General features: G+C 41.0%; 3 protein-coding genes across 3 annotated transcripts; all 3 read right to left on the bottom strand.

Annotated features, from left to right (window-relative positions):
- Positions 1 to 1,521: 1,521 nt before the first annotated feature.
- On the bottom strand, positions 1,522 to 6,868 carry eva1bb (eva-1 homolog Bb (C. elegans)). The gene is made up of 3 exons (XM_079232041.1): positions 6,831 to 6,868; positions 3,233 to 3,361; positions 1,522 to 2,734 (listed from the first exon to the last, which is right to left on the bottom strand). The coding sequence occupies exons 2-3, from the start codon at positions 3,297 to 3,299 to the stop codon at positions 2,292 to 2,294; spliced, it is 510 nt and encodes a 169-aa protein (XP_079088167.1). The 5' UTR covers positions 3,300 to 3,361; positions 6,831 to 6,868; the 3' UTR covers positions 1,522 to 2,291.
- A 2,150-nt stretch (positions 6,869 to 9,018) lies between these two features.
- Positions 9,019 to 11,035, bottom strand: lsm10 (LSM10, U7 small nuclear RNA associated). The gene is made up of 2 exons (XM_079232116.1): positions 11,003 to 11,035; positions 9,019 to 10,165 (listed from the first exon to the last, which is right to left on the bottom strand). The coding sequence occupies exon 2, from the start codon at positions 10,138 to 10,140 to the stop codon at positions 9,724 to 9,726; it is 417 nt and encodes a 138-aa protein (XP_079088242.1). The 5' UTR covers positions 10,141 to 10,165; positions 11,003 to 11,035; the 3' UTR covers positions 9,019 to 9,723.
- A 912-nt stretch (positions 11,036 to 11,947) lies between these two features.
- On the bottom strand, positions 11,948 to 17,259 carry oscp1a (organic solute carrier partner 1a; the record flags this gene model as incomplete). Its single annotated transcript, XM_079231667.1, has 11 exons — positions 11,948 to 12,256; positions 12,683 to 12,743; positions 12,835 to 12,980; positions 13,645 to 13,699; positions 13,798 to 13,926; positions 14,794 to 14,897; positions 15,017 to 15,097; positions 15,233 to 15,400; positions 15,783 to 15,937; positions 16,935 to 16,964; positions 17,148 to 17,259. 11 exons carry the CDS (start codon positions 17,257 to 17,259, stop codon positions 12,134 to 12,136), a joined length of 1,164 nt encoding a protein of 387 aa, XP_079087793.1. The 3' UTR covers positions 11,948 to 12,133.
- Positions 17,260 to 17,808: the final 549 nt, after the last annotated feature.

Raw genomic sequence — 17,808 nt, 5'->3', positions numbered from 1 at the left:
TAAGGTGTGTGTTTGCCTCACACACACCACCGCTGCAGCATGTGGGGAACAAATCATCCAATATTCTTCTTTACATTCTTGATCTTATCAACCCAGTATGTATAAAAGTAGTGAAGCGGGAACTTTAGGCCACAGACTGGGGTCAAAATACCCATAAAGCATTTTAAAGATCAGTCATCAATGAATCTCTCAATTGTATTTTATTCTTTGTCTATCAAATACCAGCAAGTAGTGAAAAAAAAGCATTTGACAATTTCCCAGGATGACAGATGTACTTTATATTTCTTTGTGAATAATGTTCAGACGTGTGGAAATTGTGTTTTTTCTACTTAGTGTTTTTTTAGCTGTTATAGAGGGACCAGGACCACGGACCAGTGTGAATAAACAATTTGTCCCAGAATGAGCACAAACCATCAGCTCGTGAGTGTCTGGTTTTGTCTGTTTCTCAAGTTGGTTTCTGTTAAATCCTTCAGTAATCTCCATTCAGTGCCACTTAGCGGACACAAGCTGCTGCAGTCACAGAACAGAGAGCCTTTCATGGCCGGAGGGAGAGTCTCCTGGGACGCCGCTCAGATCCACTCTGACGCTTAGCATTGGCCATATCTACGTGAATGGCTCTTTCATGGCAAAACTAAGCAGACGCGTCTTCAGCAGAGAGAGCTGCAGTGTTGCAGCTGCAACTGGGAGGAGGGAAGCTACTGGGAATCAGGGAAAGGGAAACACAGGAAGTGATGGGGTCAGAGACACAAGCCAATGTAAAGGCTGGGAAGAAGACTGGAGGGTTTCTGTGGGAAATGTGACTTCTCTTGTTGGGCCACCATGAAGCTGCTGTGGGAGCAGATCACCATGGGCCTGAGCACGACTCCCTTCTGGATTAATGTACATTATGACATATAACATTTTCTGGAATACATTTTTGGGACTTCAGAAAATACAAAATGGCCATCACACTTTCAGAGCCTAAGATATGTATTAAAAGTGCTGAAATTATTATAAAAAAACGTTTTTTATAACTGATGCCATGTTTTGATAATTGTTTAAGCCTTATTTATTCAATTAAAGTCCAAACAATCTTGATTTATGTTTATAAAATTTGAAGATGCTGTTTTTCCCTCTTTTATATCGCTGTGAATCAAATGTTTTTAGGACCGTTGGTCATAGAAATCAAGCAACTGATTACTCAAAAACATTAATGGTACGATTAGTATAGCCCAAAACATAAAGATATGAATTTTGCAATCATACAAGACGAAGAAATCAGCTAATATTCAAATGTGTGGAGCCGGACTGGACCATCTAGTCAACCTTTAAACAGAGTAAGCAGTGTCCTGCGTTTGTGCTAAGCTAAGCTAGCTAGCCGTTGCTCTGCTCCAGCTACATAGTTAGCATACAGACGCTAACGATCTTCTCCTCTTAATTATCGCAAAGAAAGCAAACAAACTAATAGTTTGACACATAAATAATCACAAATGGACACCGAACGATGAATATATCCTGCTTTTGATTGAGAAAAGTGGTTAAACTTTTAATTTTCACATTGCAGAGATTTGGTAAAATACAGATGAATACAGATGAGAACTTATGCTTCATACAAAATCTGCTTTATCTCAATGCAATAGAAAAGCTATGGAGACCAAACATGTTGAATATTGAATCCATGAGTAAAATTAAGAAAAATCTGATGAGCAAATGCAGACAAAATGTGGAATATAAGTGGAATAATTCAATACATATTCCTTTAAGTTATTTTATCCACCTCAGAGTTTATTAATGGAGATGTTCCCTGAGCTCTCTTTTTATTTTATAATTGTATTTCCCCCTATAGACTGATAATGCTTTTAATCCAGACAAACAAACAACAAACAACAAAACAACAACAAAATTGGATTTGTAAATACTGTGATATATTGCATTATTTGATTGTATTCATTCGTAAGATTACTTATTTCATAATGTCTTGTTTATTTAGGAATTGTATGAAAATCAACAGGGAAGGAAAAGGGAGAGGTCTTTTCTTTCTCTTCTTCTTTTCTTTTGTGCCGTACATTTGTATTTAATTTCACCGTTTCTCCACGTTGCCATATGCAGAGGAACATATCGCAGAATCACTGTTTTATTAATGTGCACATCAGGAGTTCAGTGAAGAGTTTTATACTGGGATCACGTGATTAAACGAGCTGGAATCAGTTAACACTGTGAATCCAGAGCAGGGCTCAGCCATGACTGACCCTGTGGAGGCTTTGGTTCAGCCATGTTTGTGTCAGCTCTTCAGGGCCCAGTCAAGGTGTCTGTTAGTGGTAGTGCACTCGTCCGATAGTCCCCGTCCCGGTGACCAGGATGTCCGGCTGTCCGTTCCTCCAGATCTCCCTGACGATCCGCTCCCTCTCCTCCAGACGCCGCGCCTTCTCCAGCTCCTCGGCCGACGCGAACACGTTGACGCTCCTCAGGGTGCCGTTGGACGGGCTGCTGCGGTCGCTCATGGGCCCCACTGTCACTTTAGGGATCTCTGCCTCCTCCCCATCCTCCTCCGCGAGGCCCCCCTCCTCGTCCTCTTCACCCTCCTCCTCCTCTTCCCCGCTGGACTCCTTCAGCCGCCTCCTCTCGGGGGATGGGGGAGGTCTGCTGCTGCGGCGGCGAGTCCTGCAGGCGATGCCGGCCACCAGGAGGCCGAGCGCCATGAGCAGGCCGAGGCAGACGCCCATCATGAAGTAGAGGGCGAAGGTCTCTGGGTTGGCTGAGGGCAGAGAAACACAAAGGAGTTAGTACGAAATACATTTACTTACAATATTGAGGTACTTGCACGTTACCTGCATGTTTCCATTTTATACTTCTACTCCACTCCAGAGGGAAATATTGTACTTTTTACTCATTACCTTGGTCTGACAGCTAATGATAGTAGTTCAAAGTTACCCTGGATTTTTCAGGAGAACAAAAGGGATCAAAATCCGACGGGCAGCCTCTTTGAATATCACTAATATATTGTTTGTTTAACCTGTACAAATACCATTTTTTTAACGTATTGTCGTTACTGTGAGGTTCAGTCAGATATAAGTGTATTTCCTTCAAATTATTTTAGAGGCCTGAAGTAAAACAACACGGTATATATGAAATTTTGTAAAAACGTTTTTCTTGTCGGTATATTTCCAACACTGGTAATTATCTTGTGACCCCTTTGATTCATGCTGTGACCCATCGATGGAGCCTGGAGCCCCAGGTTGAGAACCCCAGTCACCTTTGATGTGGGCGTAGGTCGCCATGCTGTTGCTAAGCAGCTCCATGTCTCTCTTAACCGGCTCCATCCTGTTTCACAGCGGGTTCAGGCGTCTACCATCTCACAGGATCCAGCAGCCAACGACAGATCCTGTCACAAAAATACATAAGCGGAGCGTTAGAGATCAAATACATTAATATAAAAAACCCAATAGGGAAGCCTGAGCTCATCCAAAAAGATGCCAAAAGGTCTGAGTGTGTTCCCCGCCCATCATTCCTGTGATCTCCGCTGGTGTCAGAGGTCAGTCCACAAGGACATTGTGTTCCTCGTAAGTGTTTTACACTCGGCCTGCGGTGAGGCAGCGGCATGAGGCCCTCTGCGTCTGACCGGCATGTTTATGTTTATGACATCAGAGCCTGAGGAGGCTCTTTTCCGGCGTCACGCACATGTTTTATTTTTGTTCCCACAGAAAAACAAGTCACGTGACCAGATTTCCCTGGAAACTGTAGCTATTAATAAAACGTGTACTTTCATTTTGGTTTATTTGGCATCCATGTAGAAATGTCTGAGTTTCAAATGAAACAAGGCACCTTTTATAAAAGGTTTGAAACTAATGGCTTCATGTACTTTATCCATCCGTTTTTAGCCATTCATTCAGATCCATTTTTGCCATAATATCGTTTGTCATTTCTATTTGGTAGTAATGCAGATGTATATGTTGGTAACCGGTGAGTACATACTCTTTGGTTTCTTTCATTCATGTTAGAAATGTCAGTAAGACAAGAAATAATAATGAGTTGTTATATAATCCATCACGTTTGGAGTTATAAATAAAGGAATGGATTATGATCCAGAGGCCCTGCTGCTCGTTTCCAGTAAGTAAGTGATACGTCCACTGTTGGAGTCTTCTTGTTAAATTAGTGTCTAACAAAGGTTCATGTTGTTCACAACCTGGCAACCCAAAAGCTGTTTAATGGATCATTATTGACCTATAACGCACTGGCGAGTGCTTCCGTGTTGATGTTTAAATGTTTACCCCGTTGAACACCTTAGTTCACGGTTCAGCATGATGGTGTTTGCTCATTGGCACTGAGCACAAGCTGCAGCTGAGGATGACGGGAGGTTGCTATTTTTACAGAGATTGGAAAAAATACATTTCTTTTGATGGCGCTTCAGGAAAAGTTGGGGAAATTCGTTATTTCTCCGGTGGTGAAAACGTAAATGTGTAGTAGGCTCGCTGTTGTTTCAGTCTTCACCGTTTCCGTCCCTAACATTTCAACAGTGACATGTCCGCCCTGCTTACTTTTTGATAAGATAAAGATCTCATTGGAACTGAACTTAGTCCCTAAATGTATTTTTAATTGTTTGTATTTACAATGTGGGTGTACTGTCCCTTTAAGAGAGGGCAAGATGAGGCAGAAGTTTGGGTTGTCACAGATGGGCTCACAGTTACAGTAAAGCTTGATGTAAACATGATGACTGATATTTCCCACCCCCTCACATTCCCTGTCATTACAACAACAGTGTTCGTGGGAGCCAAATGTTTTTCTTTCTGGTGCTTTCTCTCCAGGGAGAAAACCAAATCACGCTCTGCTCCAATCGCCGACATGTAAGGGTCACTTTCCCACCCTGATCTTTATCCTGGTGAGTCTTGGCAGACCCCGTGCCCTCTCAAAGTCTTTCTTTTTTTCATTTTTTTAAGGGGGGCAATTACAGTGGTAGTCTCTCTGGTGGCATCTGACTCATGGGAACCGGCGGCTCTCCACCAGCGCTGCCTTCTGTTCGACATTTAAGTCGCCGACAGAAGAAGCAAGACTCCATCTGCACCCTCAATTTGCGGCCCCCAGACCTTAACAACATAAGTGGGCAATTTAGGGTCCGCTTCAGCTCGCGTATAGAGTCAAACAGTGTTTGTTTTCTAATTAAAGACTGGCCTTTGCACCCGGTGCCTCTGCATGCTCACCGTTTATCAAACTCATGACAGATATGGCCCTCATATCAAGTCATATTTTTTCTGTAATTTGAGTCTTTAAAGGAATAGGTTGACATTTTGAAATACTTTTTGTGCATAGAGTTAGATGAGAAGATTGATACCACTCTCACATCTGTACGCTAAATATGAAGCTACAGCTGGCAGCCAGTTAGCTTAGCTTAGCATAACGGCTGGAAGCAGGGGAAAACAGCTAGCCTGGCTCTTACTTGTTTTAAGTTACATCTTAATGGCTTAAAACAGTGTAAAACATCAGCCGACATATTTCTTGAAGAAGCTGCTCCTGAAAAATAAATAGTTTGGCACATAGCCCACCGAAAAATAGCTAGCTGTTGTTTGTACGCTTCCGTTTTTTTTAAATTTAACAAACATGATTTAACGTGTTAATTTGTGTGGATTTTGTTTCTGATGTACAAAGCCAGGCTATGGGTTTCCTCCTGCTTCCAGTCTGTAATGCTAAGCTAAGCTGACTAGCTGCTGGCTTCACATTTAGCCAAAGGTATCGATCTTCCCATCAAACACTCCGTAAGAAAGCGCAAGCATCATCGTCTACAAATATTTCTCTACCTTGTTTAATAGCTAATTTAGCAGAGTGTTTTCCTATGTTGCAGAGACCGGTCGTATCGTTCCACGTTTTAAGCTCTCATTTCCAGAAACTTCTTGAAACAGGTTGATTTCTGTTAAAACAGTTTGAAATCATCTCCCTGTCCTGGCTTATTTTTATTTTATTTTTTTATTTGATAAAAAGAAGATGAAGATGAAATTGCAAAGCCACATTCAAACAACACTATTGCCCCGACTCTTCTCCTGTGGTTTCGCTAACGTTATCTCTAGAAGACACACATTTTGATGCAGAGCTCCACAGACCTTCCCAGCAGCCCGAGGCGGGCAGTTTGTGGTCAAGTTTGCCCGAGCTGGAAGCTCAACAGGAATACCAGAGGGAGACAAATGTCCATTTCATACAGCCGCAGTCCCCGGGCAGACAGATTTAACACCTAACATTTCCAGACAAGTCCAATAACTTCTCGTCTTAACTATACACATGCAAAGGCCCGGCAGCTGTAGCTGTTTATGTAACCCCATAAAATGCACTCCCGTTCAACCCTCCCACACTTCCTGCTTAGATAATCCTATTTAAGTCAGAAGATGAAACCTGAAACCATTGAAAATGAGACTTGCTACTTTACAGTAGTTCACCAAATGTCTTCTGTCTCTCAGAAAGGTGTTGCTGTTAACATATTTCCATGTATGCAGCAGAAAGCCATTACAACTGCGCTTAATTAACTATAAAAATGCACAAAACAAGCTGCAAAACAAGGATTTTCTCTTCAAATGTATATTCAAAGTGTTGATGATTTCGAGCACGGTGTAGCTCCTGCATCTAAAAAGGATTTTATGGTCTGCGGTTTTGTAAAGAACATGGTGCAGACCCTACTAATAAACTAGTCGGTTGCCTTGTTTATGGCCTGACAGCAGTAACTGCAATATATGTAGTAAAAAAGTTAGTAAAAAGCTCCAAACAGGAAAAAGCCCCTGTAATGTGCAATAAAAGCTTGATTCACATGAACTTTTAAAACACGTCAGAGGAATAAAGGTAAAAGGTGAACATCATCTGAAGTCATGACTCACCTTGGTGAGAGCTGCACAGCTCCACGAGCAAAAACAACAACTTTCCACTGAAAAAAACTAATGATTTAGATCCAAATTTGGAGCCGGTCCATCAGCCAACACTTGAGATAGGATCCCATCATTTGGACGGAGGAGCAGTGCGAGTCTGTCGGCCCCTCAGTGTTTGTGATGTAGCTGAGAGGGAGCAGCCCTCCACTGTGATCCACTCCCTGTCATCCTTCAGAGGAGGAGGAGGAGGACCGGCCAGCAACGGCCCTCCCGTGTCCAGAAGGAGGCGTTTCCTGTTTCCTGAGAGATAAGATAACTTATGCGTGTGGCACTGGCATATGACTACAACATTAAAGTGCCCAAAATGCATGTGGGCCCCTCTACCTCGTCTAGAAACCTGTGCTGTGAGTTATTCTACTTCTGTGCAGATTTGAGCCCCACCACGGACCAGAGGGAGGTGAGCTCTCCTCTAGCTGGCCACGAACGCACCACAGTGAGGTCTGTTCACTGTTAAGCCAGGAGGGTGGGACAGGAAATAGCAAGCCGGCTGCTGTGGGCACGGGGCCGCGGTGCCTTCGGGGGGCTCGCGGATTAATTGAGCTCTTTGTGTTTTAATCTCGCCGTTGAGCGAGTTTTGGAGAAAAAGCCCTCAGCAGTGCAGAGTGCCGTTAACGAAGTTTATGAAGCAAAGTGCTGCCGTTTGGAAGTAATCTAGTACATTTACTCCTGTACTTTAATACAATGTTGCATTAAGGATTTCCATGTTATGATAATGTATACTTATAATCCACTATATGTGGTGGAAGAAGTACTTTTAAAAGTAGAAATGCTCATATTGCATTTTATATTGAGTAAAAGTAAGTATTAGTGTCGAGATGTACTTAAAAGTACTTGTTCCAATCTCAGAATCCTCAAGCAATCAATCATTAATATGAATAAATATTGAATGTTGCAGCTGGGGCTAATTTTAATTCCTTTATATTACTTAATACTGTTGGGTAGCTTGTGAATATCCCCCCGGGAATCGATCAATGATTGATATATTTGTAATAATATTACAATTTATTGTTAATCCATTTGCAAAATGGATCAACAATAAATTGTGATATTATTATTAATCTGAATCTGCAAGTACCTCAGAATTGTCCTTATTTGGTACTTTGTATTTGAGCGGAGTACATTTACTTTCAATGTTCTAAGTGCAAATTGTTGGCTAATATTTCTGTACTTTTACTTAAAAAACTGAAAATGAAAGCAGGGATTTTATTAGTATGGATTATTTTTTTACTTTGTTGTATTGGTACTTGCTAAAGTACAAGAACGGAGTACTCCCTTGACCACAGGTGGAGTCTGGTTCGCTGGACGGAGCGTCAGGCCCCGTTAAAGAACTGTTGATGCGGTTGACGCTGTAAAGTGCTATTCTGAGTGTTGATGTGGCACACGGCCGTGTTTTTCAGCAAAGCAGCAAGCGGTCGTTTTGTGGGCTGCTGTCATCCTGATGCTCTCCATGACGCCTTTAACGCGGTCAAGAGAAAAATATGTCCCTAAAAAACACACCGAGGCCGCAGCCAAAACAATGACCCAACCGCCGAGGGACATTCCTGTGTGCTTGTTCCTTCATTTAACGCACGGCCATCTCCCTCCAGCGCGGAGGTTTATCTGCACCGGCTGCCTGCGCCTGTGTTGTGTCAGGCCTGTCCTCTTCCTGACACCGAGTAGGAATAACATACCCCCTTTGCAAATTCCCCAAATTCCCCAATCCTATATTTTTGTGACGGCAGTTTCCAAGCGAAACACTCTCTTCCTTCCACCCCGCTCCGCTCGTTTCCATTGGCCGAGCGGTGTCGCATCCGCTCGGCTTTGGACGTCCCGCCGCCAAATCACAGGCGAGAGCGAGATGTTTGTGAGCTGGACGCCGTGGAAACAGGCCCGCTTGTTTTTATCCCTCTACCAGACTGGCACTGACGCTGACTAATGTTTTCCTGCGCGCGGGCAGTTATTAACTTTCTTCGCCAACAGACAAGAGCAAAACACACGGGGCCACTCCCAGTTGATGGCTATATGTTCCATTTCCTTTTCAATAAAGCAGTCAAGTGCTGAGACGGAGCTGTTTTTGACGGGACAAGTTCATTGCAAGCATCTTTATTCATAATTCTTGTTTGTATTTAAAAAATAAAAGGATATTTGTTGTCAATTACAAACTCGATTACCAAAACAAAAGGACGCTGTTCAACTCATCAGCTCGTCCAGTGGAAAAGACGCCGATGTTTTGTAGGAGCTGCAACAATCAGCGGACGATTGAAAGAAAATTCATTTTGATAGTCGATTGATCTTTTCAATTATTTCTTCAAGCAAAAATTCCAAAACCATTCTCTCTCTATGTGTTTCGGTGAGATAACAAGACAACAGAAGATGTCATTTGGGCTCTGGGAAGTTTATCACTTCAGTTTTGTGACATTCTGCAGACATAAGATTCATGATTTAGTCAAGAAATGTCATAATGAAAGCAAATTGTTAGTTGCAATCCTAGAAAAAAAATTGGTCAGGCTAGAGCCAACCTTTTCCTCTCATGACCCGAAGTCCTCACAGGTCAGGGGGCTTGGTGTGCACACGAGCTGAGAGCAGTTCAAACACAGAGGGACCCCCCCCCCCTCCAACATCACTTAATTTGAATGTTTTAGAGGCCCGAGGAGGCGAAGGTATCTTGTATGTTCCCATTGAAGAAGAACATATTTTTGTCATTCTTCTCTGGTCAGAAACTGCTAATCGAGTGCTGTGCTTGTCCTCAAACCAAGGAAAACATTTAAAATTGCTTGTTGTCCCAAAGTATTATTGTAGTAGTCTTGCACAAGTAGTTCTCCGCTGAGTTTTTCTTATTTTATCCTTCCACGGAAAAGAAAACAGTTTATTTTGTTTTCTTTGCGTACTCTTTTCTGCCTCCTCCATGACTGGCGAAGTTGCGGACGCGGTGGATCTTGGCCAGCTGGCTGTGCATGGTCTTCAATATGTCCACGTGGTCCGGGATGTGGACGTAGCGGACGTTCCTGCCCGTGATGAACAGGTCCTGCAGCTTGGTGAGCTTTCCCCGCCCGTCCCGGTACAGCACGTCCTCCAGACGTACGTTCATGAAGGCGTCCACGTTGACCACGCGGCCCCGCGCCGTGCTCTCGTTCCTCAGGTCCACCGTGGTCACCTCTCCCTGCAGACCCTGCAGCAGGACCACCATGCTGTTCTCTGCGATTGTGCGCTCCCGGATGGAGTTGAAGACTTCGGCTACAGGCGCCGGGCTCCTCGACGGGGATTCAGTCCCTTCCGACTCCATGGACTACGATGAAGGGGAGAAATACCTGCAGACCAGCAGAAGATTAGCTGATGCCATTCAATTCATTGCTGTGTCACATCTTTTATCGCCTTTATCTATCTGCATATGATGAGCATGACACATTGAAAACTAATTCCACTGAATCTAAAACAAAAACTGGAAAACATGAAACTGTCTAACCAAAGCAACGTACAGTCGGAGCTCAGAAGAGCTGGAAAACTGCAGTAGCACAGAGCCTCGTCAATGAAAAGCTTTAAAACAATGTCATTTAGAAAATAAGAGCAAGGACTTGGTTTATGTTTAATACCAAATACAATAATGCCTTTATACGTCTAATAAGGAGCTTGCATTGTGTTTTAACTGATGGTAGTGCCGTCTTTTTTATTGATAGTCACAGACAAGCACACCTGCATCTAATGAAGCACTAATTACTACTGGTTGCACGTTTATCTCGAGACTGAACAGTCATTGAGGGGTTTAGGAGAGAGAGAAAGATAAGATAGTATTACTATGAGGTGAAATATCTATTAGAATACTCTTGGATGATATTAGTAATTATTAAGTGCGTCAAAAGGAGGTTTCCACGCATCTCTTTTCACACGTGTCGTCACTGATATGGGCCAAAATACTCAAAATACAACATGTCGGTTTCTGTCTTCTTTATGATATTAATGTGACTACAGGTCATTTTATGCATCTTTACCTCAAAATTATGTATTTATTGTGAGACAGAGGAGCTCGGTTGGTGCTGAATTAGCAAGCGTCCACTTCGAGCTTTAGCGGGGACCAACATGAGTACGACAGCGCCTCCAGAAAGCAAATGTCACGTGTTCTACTCTCGGACATTGTGTGTTGGACATACCTGAATTGGTTAAGTCGTTATTTCCTGTTGAACCTCTCACCACAATATTTGCAAGCGGCGATAAACCGTTCAAACATGTAAACAAGTTTCCCGCAACAAGTCGGAACCAGGAAGCGCCGCGTGATGACGTTTCCTTGAGCGTCGCAGATTTGCGTCAATGTGGAAGAACAGCGCCCTCTGCCGGCAGCTTCAGGGATCACATACAGTTCAGTATTTGTTTTCCTCAATGACTCCATGTTTGCAGTATTATAGATGCTTATGCTCTCTATTTGACACTACTAAATTCATCTGTGAAAACGTGTGCATGTTAATTATGTCCCCATATATTTAAATGAATTTGTTTAACCAAGTTTTAAACTATTTTACATACGTGTCCTGTAAACATAAGTAACAAAACACAAGACTTATGAAAATGTAAATAAGCTATGAACAGCATAATCAAGGTTCTTAATTATGATCGTACAGATTACGGTTTAAACAGTAATAGATATTCAACGTCAAGGAAAAAGCAGATATATAGAACACTCAAATTCCTAATAAATAACTACAAGGGATAAATACAATCCTAATGTGTTCTACAACATATTTAATGATTTTTTCAGAGTTATTTCTAATGCATCAAATGTATTTCGGATATCCTTTTGAAAACTTGAAATGCATGCACCATATTTCCCTTAATCGCCATATCCTAAGGCAATTTGGTCAATAAATACAAATCTAATCTTCTTAAAAACCTGAATTCCTGCATCAGACTAATTTAGTCTTACATTGTATTAAAAAACACACAAAAAATATGGATACATTTATTGAAAACGTATAATTATTATATAAAATGCATATCAAATATAGCGGGTCTTACAATTTTCACTGCATTCATGTAGCACTTTTTCCAAGTGCTAGTAATTTAAAATAAATTATATTGTTCAGGTGTTACAGTATGAGTCATTGAATATTTATTTTACTCTCTAATCTTCCTCAATGTTAAACAACTTTACATTTTTGGGTGAACCAAAAATTGTATATTTTAAAGGTTAAATCGAAGCTCACAGTGACGATTTAGTGACCCGAGGTAAAGAGTTAGGCAGTAAAGTTGAAACGATAATTAAAAGTCGTTGAAGGGACACAACTGGGTCAGAGGTCGTCCATCATGGCCAGAAGGTCGTCTCCTTTGCTGCGGCTGAGCTCTTCAGGCATCTCGCCTCCTTCGGCAAACTGTCCGGCAATTCGGGCCAGCTGAGTCGCAGCCTGTTCATCCTGAATCGAACAAAACCCATAATTAACAAACCGATGAGGATTGTGAAGAAGGTGGTTCGTAATTATTTAACTACAGTCTATAAAACAAAAGTGAGAATTAAGGTTCTGAACAAATCCTCAAATATCATATGTGTAGTATGTGGGATGTAAAGAAGTATTTTCACTCGAGTACTGTACAATTTTCACCTACTTATACTTAAATATTTACATTCTATGTTAGTTATTACTTTTACGCCACTGCAGTTGAGGGTGAAATATTGTACATTTTACTTCACAACATTTATTTGACACTTAAAGTTACTTTTTACATAAAGCCCATATGCCTGTAGGACATGATTCAGTACTATAGTCCTAATCTACCCATAAGTATACAAAGTGTTTCAAATGGGTTAGACATTGATGACCTACAGTTTTACATCACCTTACCTGCATTGCTTGAATATTTATAACTCCGAACAAGGACTGCTCAGCTCGAACCGAAGCTCCCCTGTAAACGAAAATAAAAGTCCTAGTCATGGGAATTATTATTTTAATAGGAGAGAATGAATAAAGCAAAAAATAAAATACAAAGCACTCACGCATCCTCCTCCTCTTGGTCTGTAGTAAACAGGTTGATCCGAAAGCCAGTTTCAGTTTCGGGCATGTTCTCGGCCTTCATGCTTCCCATCAGACGAGCCAGCAGATTCAGCTCCTCTTTGGCCAGCAGGTTGGGAGCGTCATCCTTCTGCAGCAGGAGGGTGGGGGTGTAGAGGGAGTCTGTGCATGAGTACAGAGGTGCGCTCCAGTCTAGAGCATACTGTCTGTGATGCATACTCAAAAGCAAAATGTAAAATGATGGAGACAATTGTGCTGTGAAGGAAAAATTATCCAGATCCTATAGTAGCAAAATGTACTTGCAGTATCAAAATGTACTTAAAAATATCCCCTTTGAGTGTTATAAAATGTTATTATTAACATGTATGTAAAGAAACTAGTAACTAGCTTATACAAATGTAGTGCAGTCAAAATTAGAATATTTGTTTTGTTGAAATGTAGGTGTATATTATGTAAAGTACAAGAACCTCACCAAGTAAAAGTACTTAGTTATGTTGTATCACTGGCATTGCACGTATATATTTATGTAAATAATTTACTCGGACTGTATTGTTACTGACATCTATAAAGGTAGTGTGTCATACCATACAAACATTACAGAAAACCATCACTGGGAGCATGTGGTGAAGGTTATAAGCAGAGATTCTTCTGTAAAATGTATTACAATTAATGTATGTGAAATGTTGCCTGTACGGAACTGTGCAGTTACAGAAAAATGTAATACATGTAATATAATGCGTATATCACTAAACTTAAGTTAATTACAACTGTTTTTCTATAAATAGTTTTGTTACCTTGACGGAAGGAGCTTTGGTTGTGTGTGTCTCCTCTGGTTGGTTCCCAGTGTACCTTTTCACAAACACAAAATACAGCAGTGTCATCTCCTAATCCACTATTTTACTATCCATATAAACTACGTGGTGTCGTGCAATACAGTTCCCACATACATGTTCATGCCCAGTCTGATGACTCTGTCTCCATGCAGTTCAAAGCATCCCTGTCTGATGGGGCTGGTGTAACTTCCTCCTGTGGGGAACTCGCCTCGTCTCACTTCTCTGCCCTTTCTGTCAAACATCCTGTGGAAACGGGAAGCAGATGATGAAACTCTGAAATATTGAGATGTTTCTCATTAGCAGTTATAACCTATAAGACCCTCAACACAAGAACATCTCAAATGAAGCCATATCAGCCTCATCAGGGGGCGGTAATGGAAGTGAGGCCCAACCACCGGGCTAGAAAGTAGGTTATACTTTAGCTAGTAGGCCTGTGCTAATCAAAGTTGTTAGCCAGTTGCTTGTTCAGAAATTGCCACAAACCATCAAGGTGAAAAATAACAGATGTAATAGAAATGTAAAGATACATTTTGCAAGAAGCACTGGAATTAATCAGTTGTATTCCTTCCCAAAGGCAGCCTTAACTTGAGAAGCACAACTTGTTTTCCTAGCTAGCTTGTTTTCCTAGCTAGCCTCTGTTAGCCAATGTACAGTTACTCTCATTTCTTATTCTGAAAAGCTGAATGTTGTTAACAATCCTGTCCATTTTACATGGATTTGAAATGTATAATCAATGAAATATAAAATGGCCACAGTGGTGCTTTGAGTTAAATGCTGAATGTTAGCATGCTAACAGAGCACTTTGGGACCGTTTTGTAACTAAATGGATATCTGCTGTTTAACATTCAAGTACCAAAGATCTACAGCCCCAACGGAGCAAATCCAAACGTCCGTGTGCTTAACTTTAATAATTTATCAATATCCCGAAAATGTAACACTTTGACTAGGATCCCAAAAGTCGTTAGGATTCATCCTCTGGGGACCTCGAATGTCTGAACCAAATATCATGAGAATTCATATTCGTCACACACAAGCAGTTGTTGAATGCATATGAATATAGTTGTTCTAGCTATAGGAACACATGTAATGCCATGTTCGTCAGCTGCCTACCTAATAAGTCCTGGAACATCTACCCCATGAGGCACTGGGCCAGTTGGCGACAGGGCAAAACGGCCGTTGGGATTCTGGACTTTGTTTTTGAGGAAAAGTGACACCTAAGAAGAGGAATGAAATACATGATATACATTTTTTTAAATATGTATTGAAATGAAGAAATCTGTTATTTTTGTTTCACTTGTATGGAGGGGTAAGTAAAAACCCACAGAGGACTCACACGAACGTGCATGTCTTGAAAAAATATGAGCAGTGTTTGTCTGAGCAGCTGGAATTCTCCCTCTGGCAAAGATGAGTACATCTCGAGTGCAGAAGAACATAAACAGGTCACACAAGATCCAGGTAATAAAAACTGAAAGCTGGAATCTAGCCAGTTTGCCATAACTTATAATTAACTTAATTATAAAAGGTTAATTATAATAACCACTCAATATACCTCAATTATCTTCCTTTGTGTCTCATCCACTTGGTTCACCACCACTGGAGTGTGTCTTACAAATTCCCTGATGGTATCTATGTGATTATAAGTGACGAGCAGCAAGTCTTTAGGCCGTGGACAAAGGAAGACCTGATATTTGAACGCCATGACCATCAGCTCGTAAAGCTACAAGGAAGAAAAGAAAGGAGGCGTGAAGCTCAAGGACATGCCGTTTCTGCAAAAAACAAAACTACTTTTTTGGCTCCCAACCTGACACATTTCCCCTACATATATTTCAAATTACAACGTATAAAAGCTGTGGCCTTAAGATTTAGACTTAAGACACAAAAATAAACACTGGAAAGTTTACTTATTTTAAAGCTACTATTTCATGTTTAAGTGACTTCAAAGCATTTAATTAAAATCTCAACATTTGAACTTGCCCACCACCTTTTATACTGTACAATTATTCGGTATGCATTGAAATTGATATTCTTAGACATGCAAAAACACTGGTAACACAAAAATGTTTAAATGTTAAAACATCTTTATTTTTTCTTGTACATACCTTGTCCATGCTGGCCTGGTTCAGCCTCATGATGGAGGTGTGCGCTAACCGAGTTAGCACTGTTTTTAGTGTCCTGTGAGAATACAGCTGCTGGGGTTTGAGAAGTTCATCCATAAAGGCTTTACTAAACATGGCCCCAACAATGTCATTCATGACTTAGAGTGGGGAAGACACAGAAACAGAACGGTGGTTAGAATCGGCTAGTTTGGGTCATGGATTAAAACGGCACAGAAGAGCTTGTTTTGATGTTAATGCAATTATAAGCCAGGGTTTATATACCCAATTAGGAAAACATCAAACAAATGCAATTACTGCATGCATTACATTAGATTACATTACATTTCATTTAGCTGACGCTTTTATCCAAAGCGACTTTGAGTAGAAACTCAGAACAAGAAAAGCATGCAGCCTTTGGTCTTCAGGGGAGGTAGGCCACATCTATAAAGGTTCTTTCCCCTTTCTTTATTAATATTTACGGTACTTGGGAATTAGTGACACATTAGCCCAGACTTTAATATATTTAGATATTTCATTGAAAAGGTAGCTTAATTCGAACAAATTCCACTGGAGTTAAAAGCTGAGTTGCTTTGCTAAACCAGTTACCAATGAGTTAAGATAGGTGTTTCTCCATCGTGATTGGATTAGCTGCTACCTCATTTAGTTAGTGGAACAAAGCAAAGTATTAGCAATATGTGGATTCATCAAAGTATTTTTTTTCTTCGATACAGTATTACAATTATAGTTAAATAATTTAACACATTTAGCTTTAGCTAAACGTAGCAAGCTAGGTTCCGCTAGAAATAGTTGTTCTGCTAGTTAGCTGTCTAGTCCCTTTTTGACAAAATGATGACAATTACATGACATAATACTTTTCATATGGTAAAAGAGATACCAAAAAGTCAGATTCATGTCTTTACTCACTTTTAACCAAATATGTAGCCATTGTGTTTTGGTTGATTGAGGATTTACTCTAGAAACTAGTCCTACTACTGTTTCATACAATTTACCTCAACTTATTGCAGCTAATAGTAGACACTACAGGGCAATGGTGGACAGTAAATACATAACGATATATACTTTCTAAAGATCTGAGTATTTCTTCCACCACTGCTACAGGGGCACAGGGAGCTGACTATACAATAACATGGATACCTCTTTTTCTGTCATTTTCTGACCAGACTCCTGCATCAATGTCCCAAGTAAGAAAAGAAAGAAAATAGACTTGTCATTTAGAAATTGTTGAGCTGCACATTTTCAGTTTTTGAACATCTGACAGCAAGACTTCAGCTTGTCAGCAGGAGGAATGGCTCTGAGCTACACACACAACACACCTACCAAACCTGTCAGTTCTCTAGCTACCTCTACCTTTCTCTGAATTGTCCTCGGACGTGTTGAGAGCTTGTAGGCGTTGATCCAGTATGTAAAGCATCTCTCCACCCAGATTAATGAAAACCAGGGGGAGAGTTCTCACAGACATCTTGCCAAGACAAAGAAGGGATTAACTCGCAGGCAAATGCTGGTGCAGAACAGAAGTAGGCGTTGGAAGCGGTTGAGTCAGATCAGACGCACTCCTGCCGTTTAAAAGGCATTATCTGATTGTTCCCTTTTTCAATTGCCACTGTAAACACATTGTCCATGTTAAGTCTTATGTGATCATGCCTCTGCAGATAACCTGTCCCACTAAGATGCAACAGGTGGTGGGGGAGAGGATCAGCATGTGCCAGACACAAGCTTATTGGCCAGGATAAGGATGAGGTAACTGCAAAGCAGAACCAATCACAGAAGGTAAAGGGCTCTGCGTATAACTTCAATTTCTGTACATCACAAGAAAAGTGTGTGCTTTAAAGGCTTGTTGACAAAAACACCATAATGCAAACTTGAAAGTAACACAGAAGAAAACAAATAATGTTGTCTTCATTTGCCCAGGTAGTGTTTAATAAAAATATGGGCAAATGAAGAGGTAACAAAGTATGTGATTGTTTAACCTTTCATTCCAAAACCATGAGTATTCTGGTAAAGCGATTAT

The sequence above is a fragment of the Taurulus bubalis genome, assembly GCF_910589615.1.
Source record: "Taurulus bubalis genome assembly, chromosome: 16".
Classification (NCBI taxonomy): Eukaryota; Metazoa; Chordata; class Actinopteri; order Perciformes; family Cottidae; genus Taurulus; species Taurulus bubalis.
This window is presented reverse-complemented; position numbering and strand designations above follow the sequence as displayed.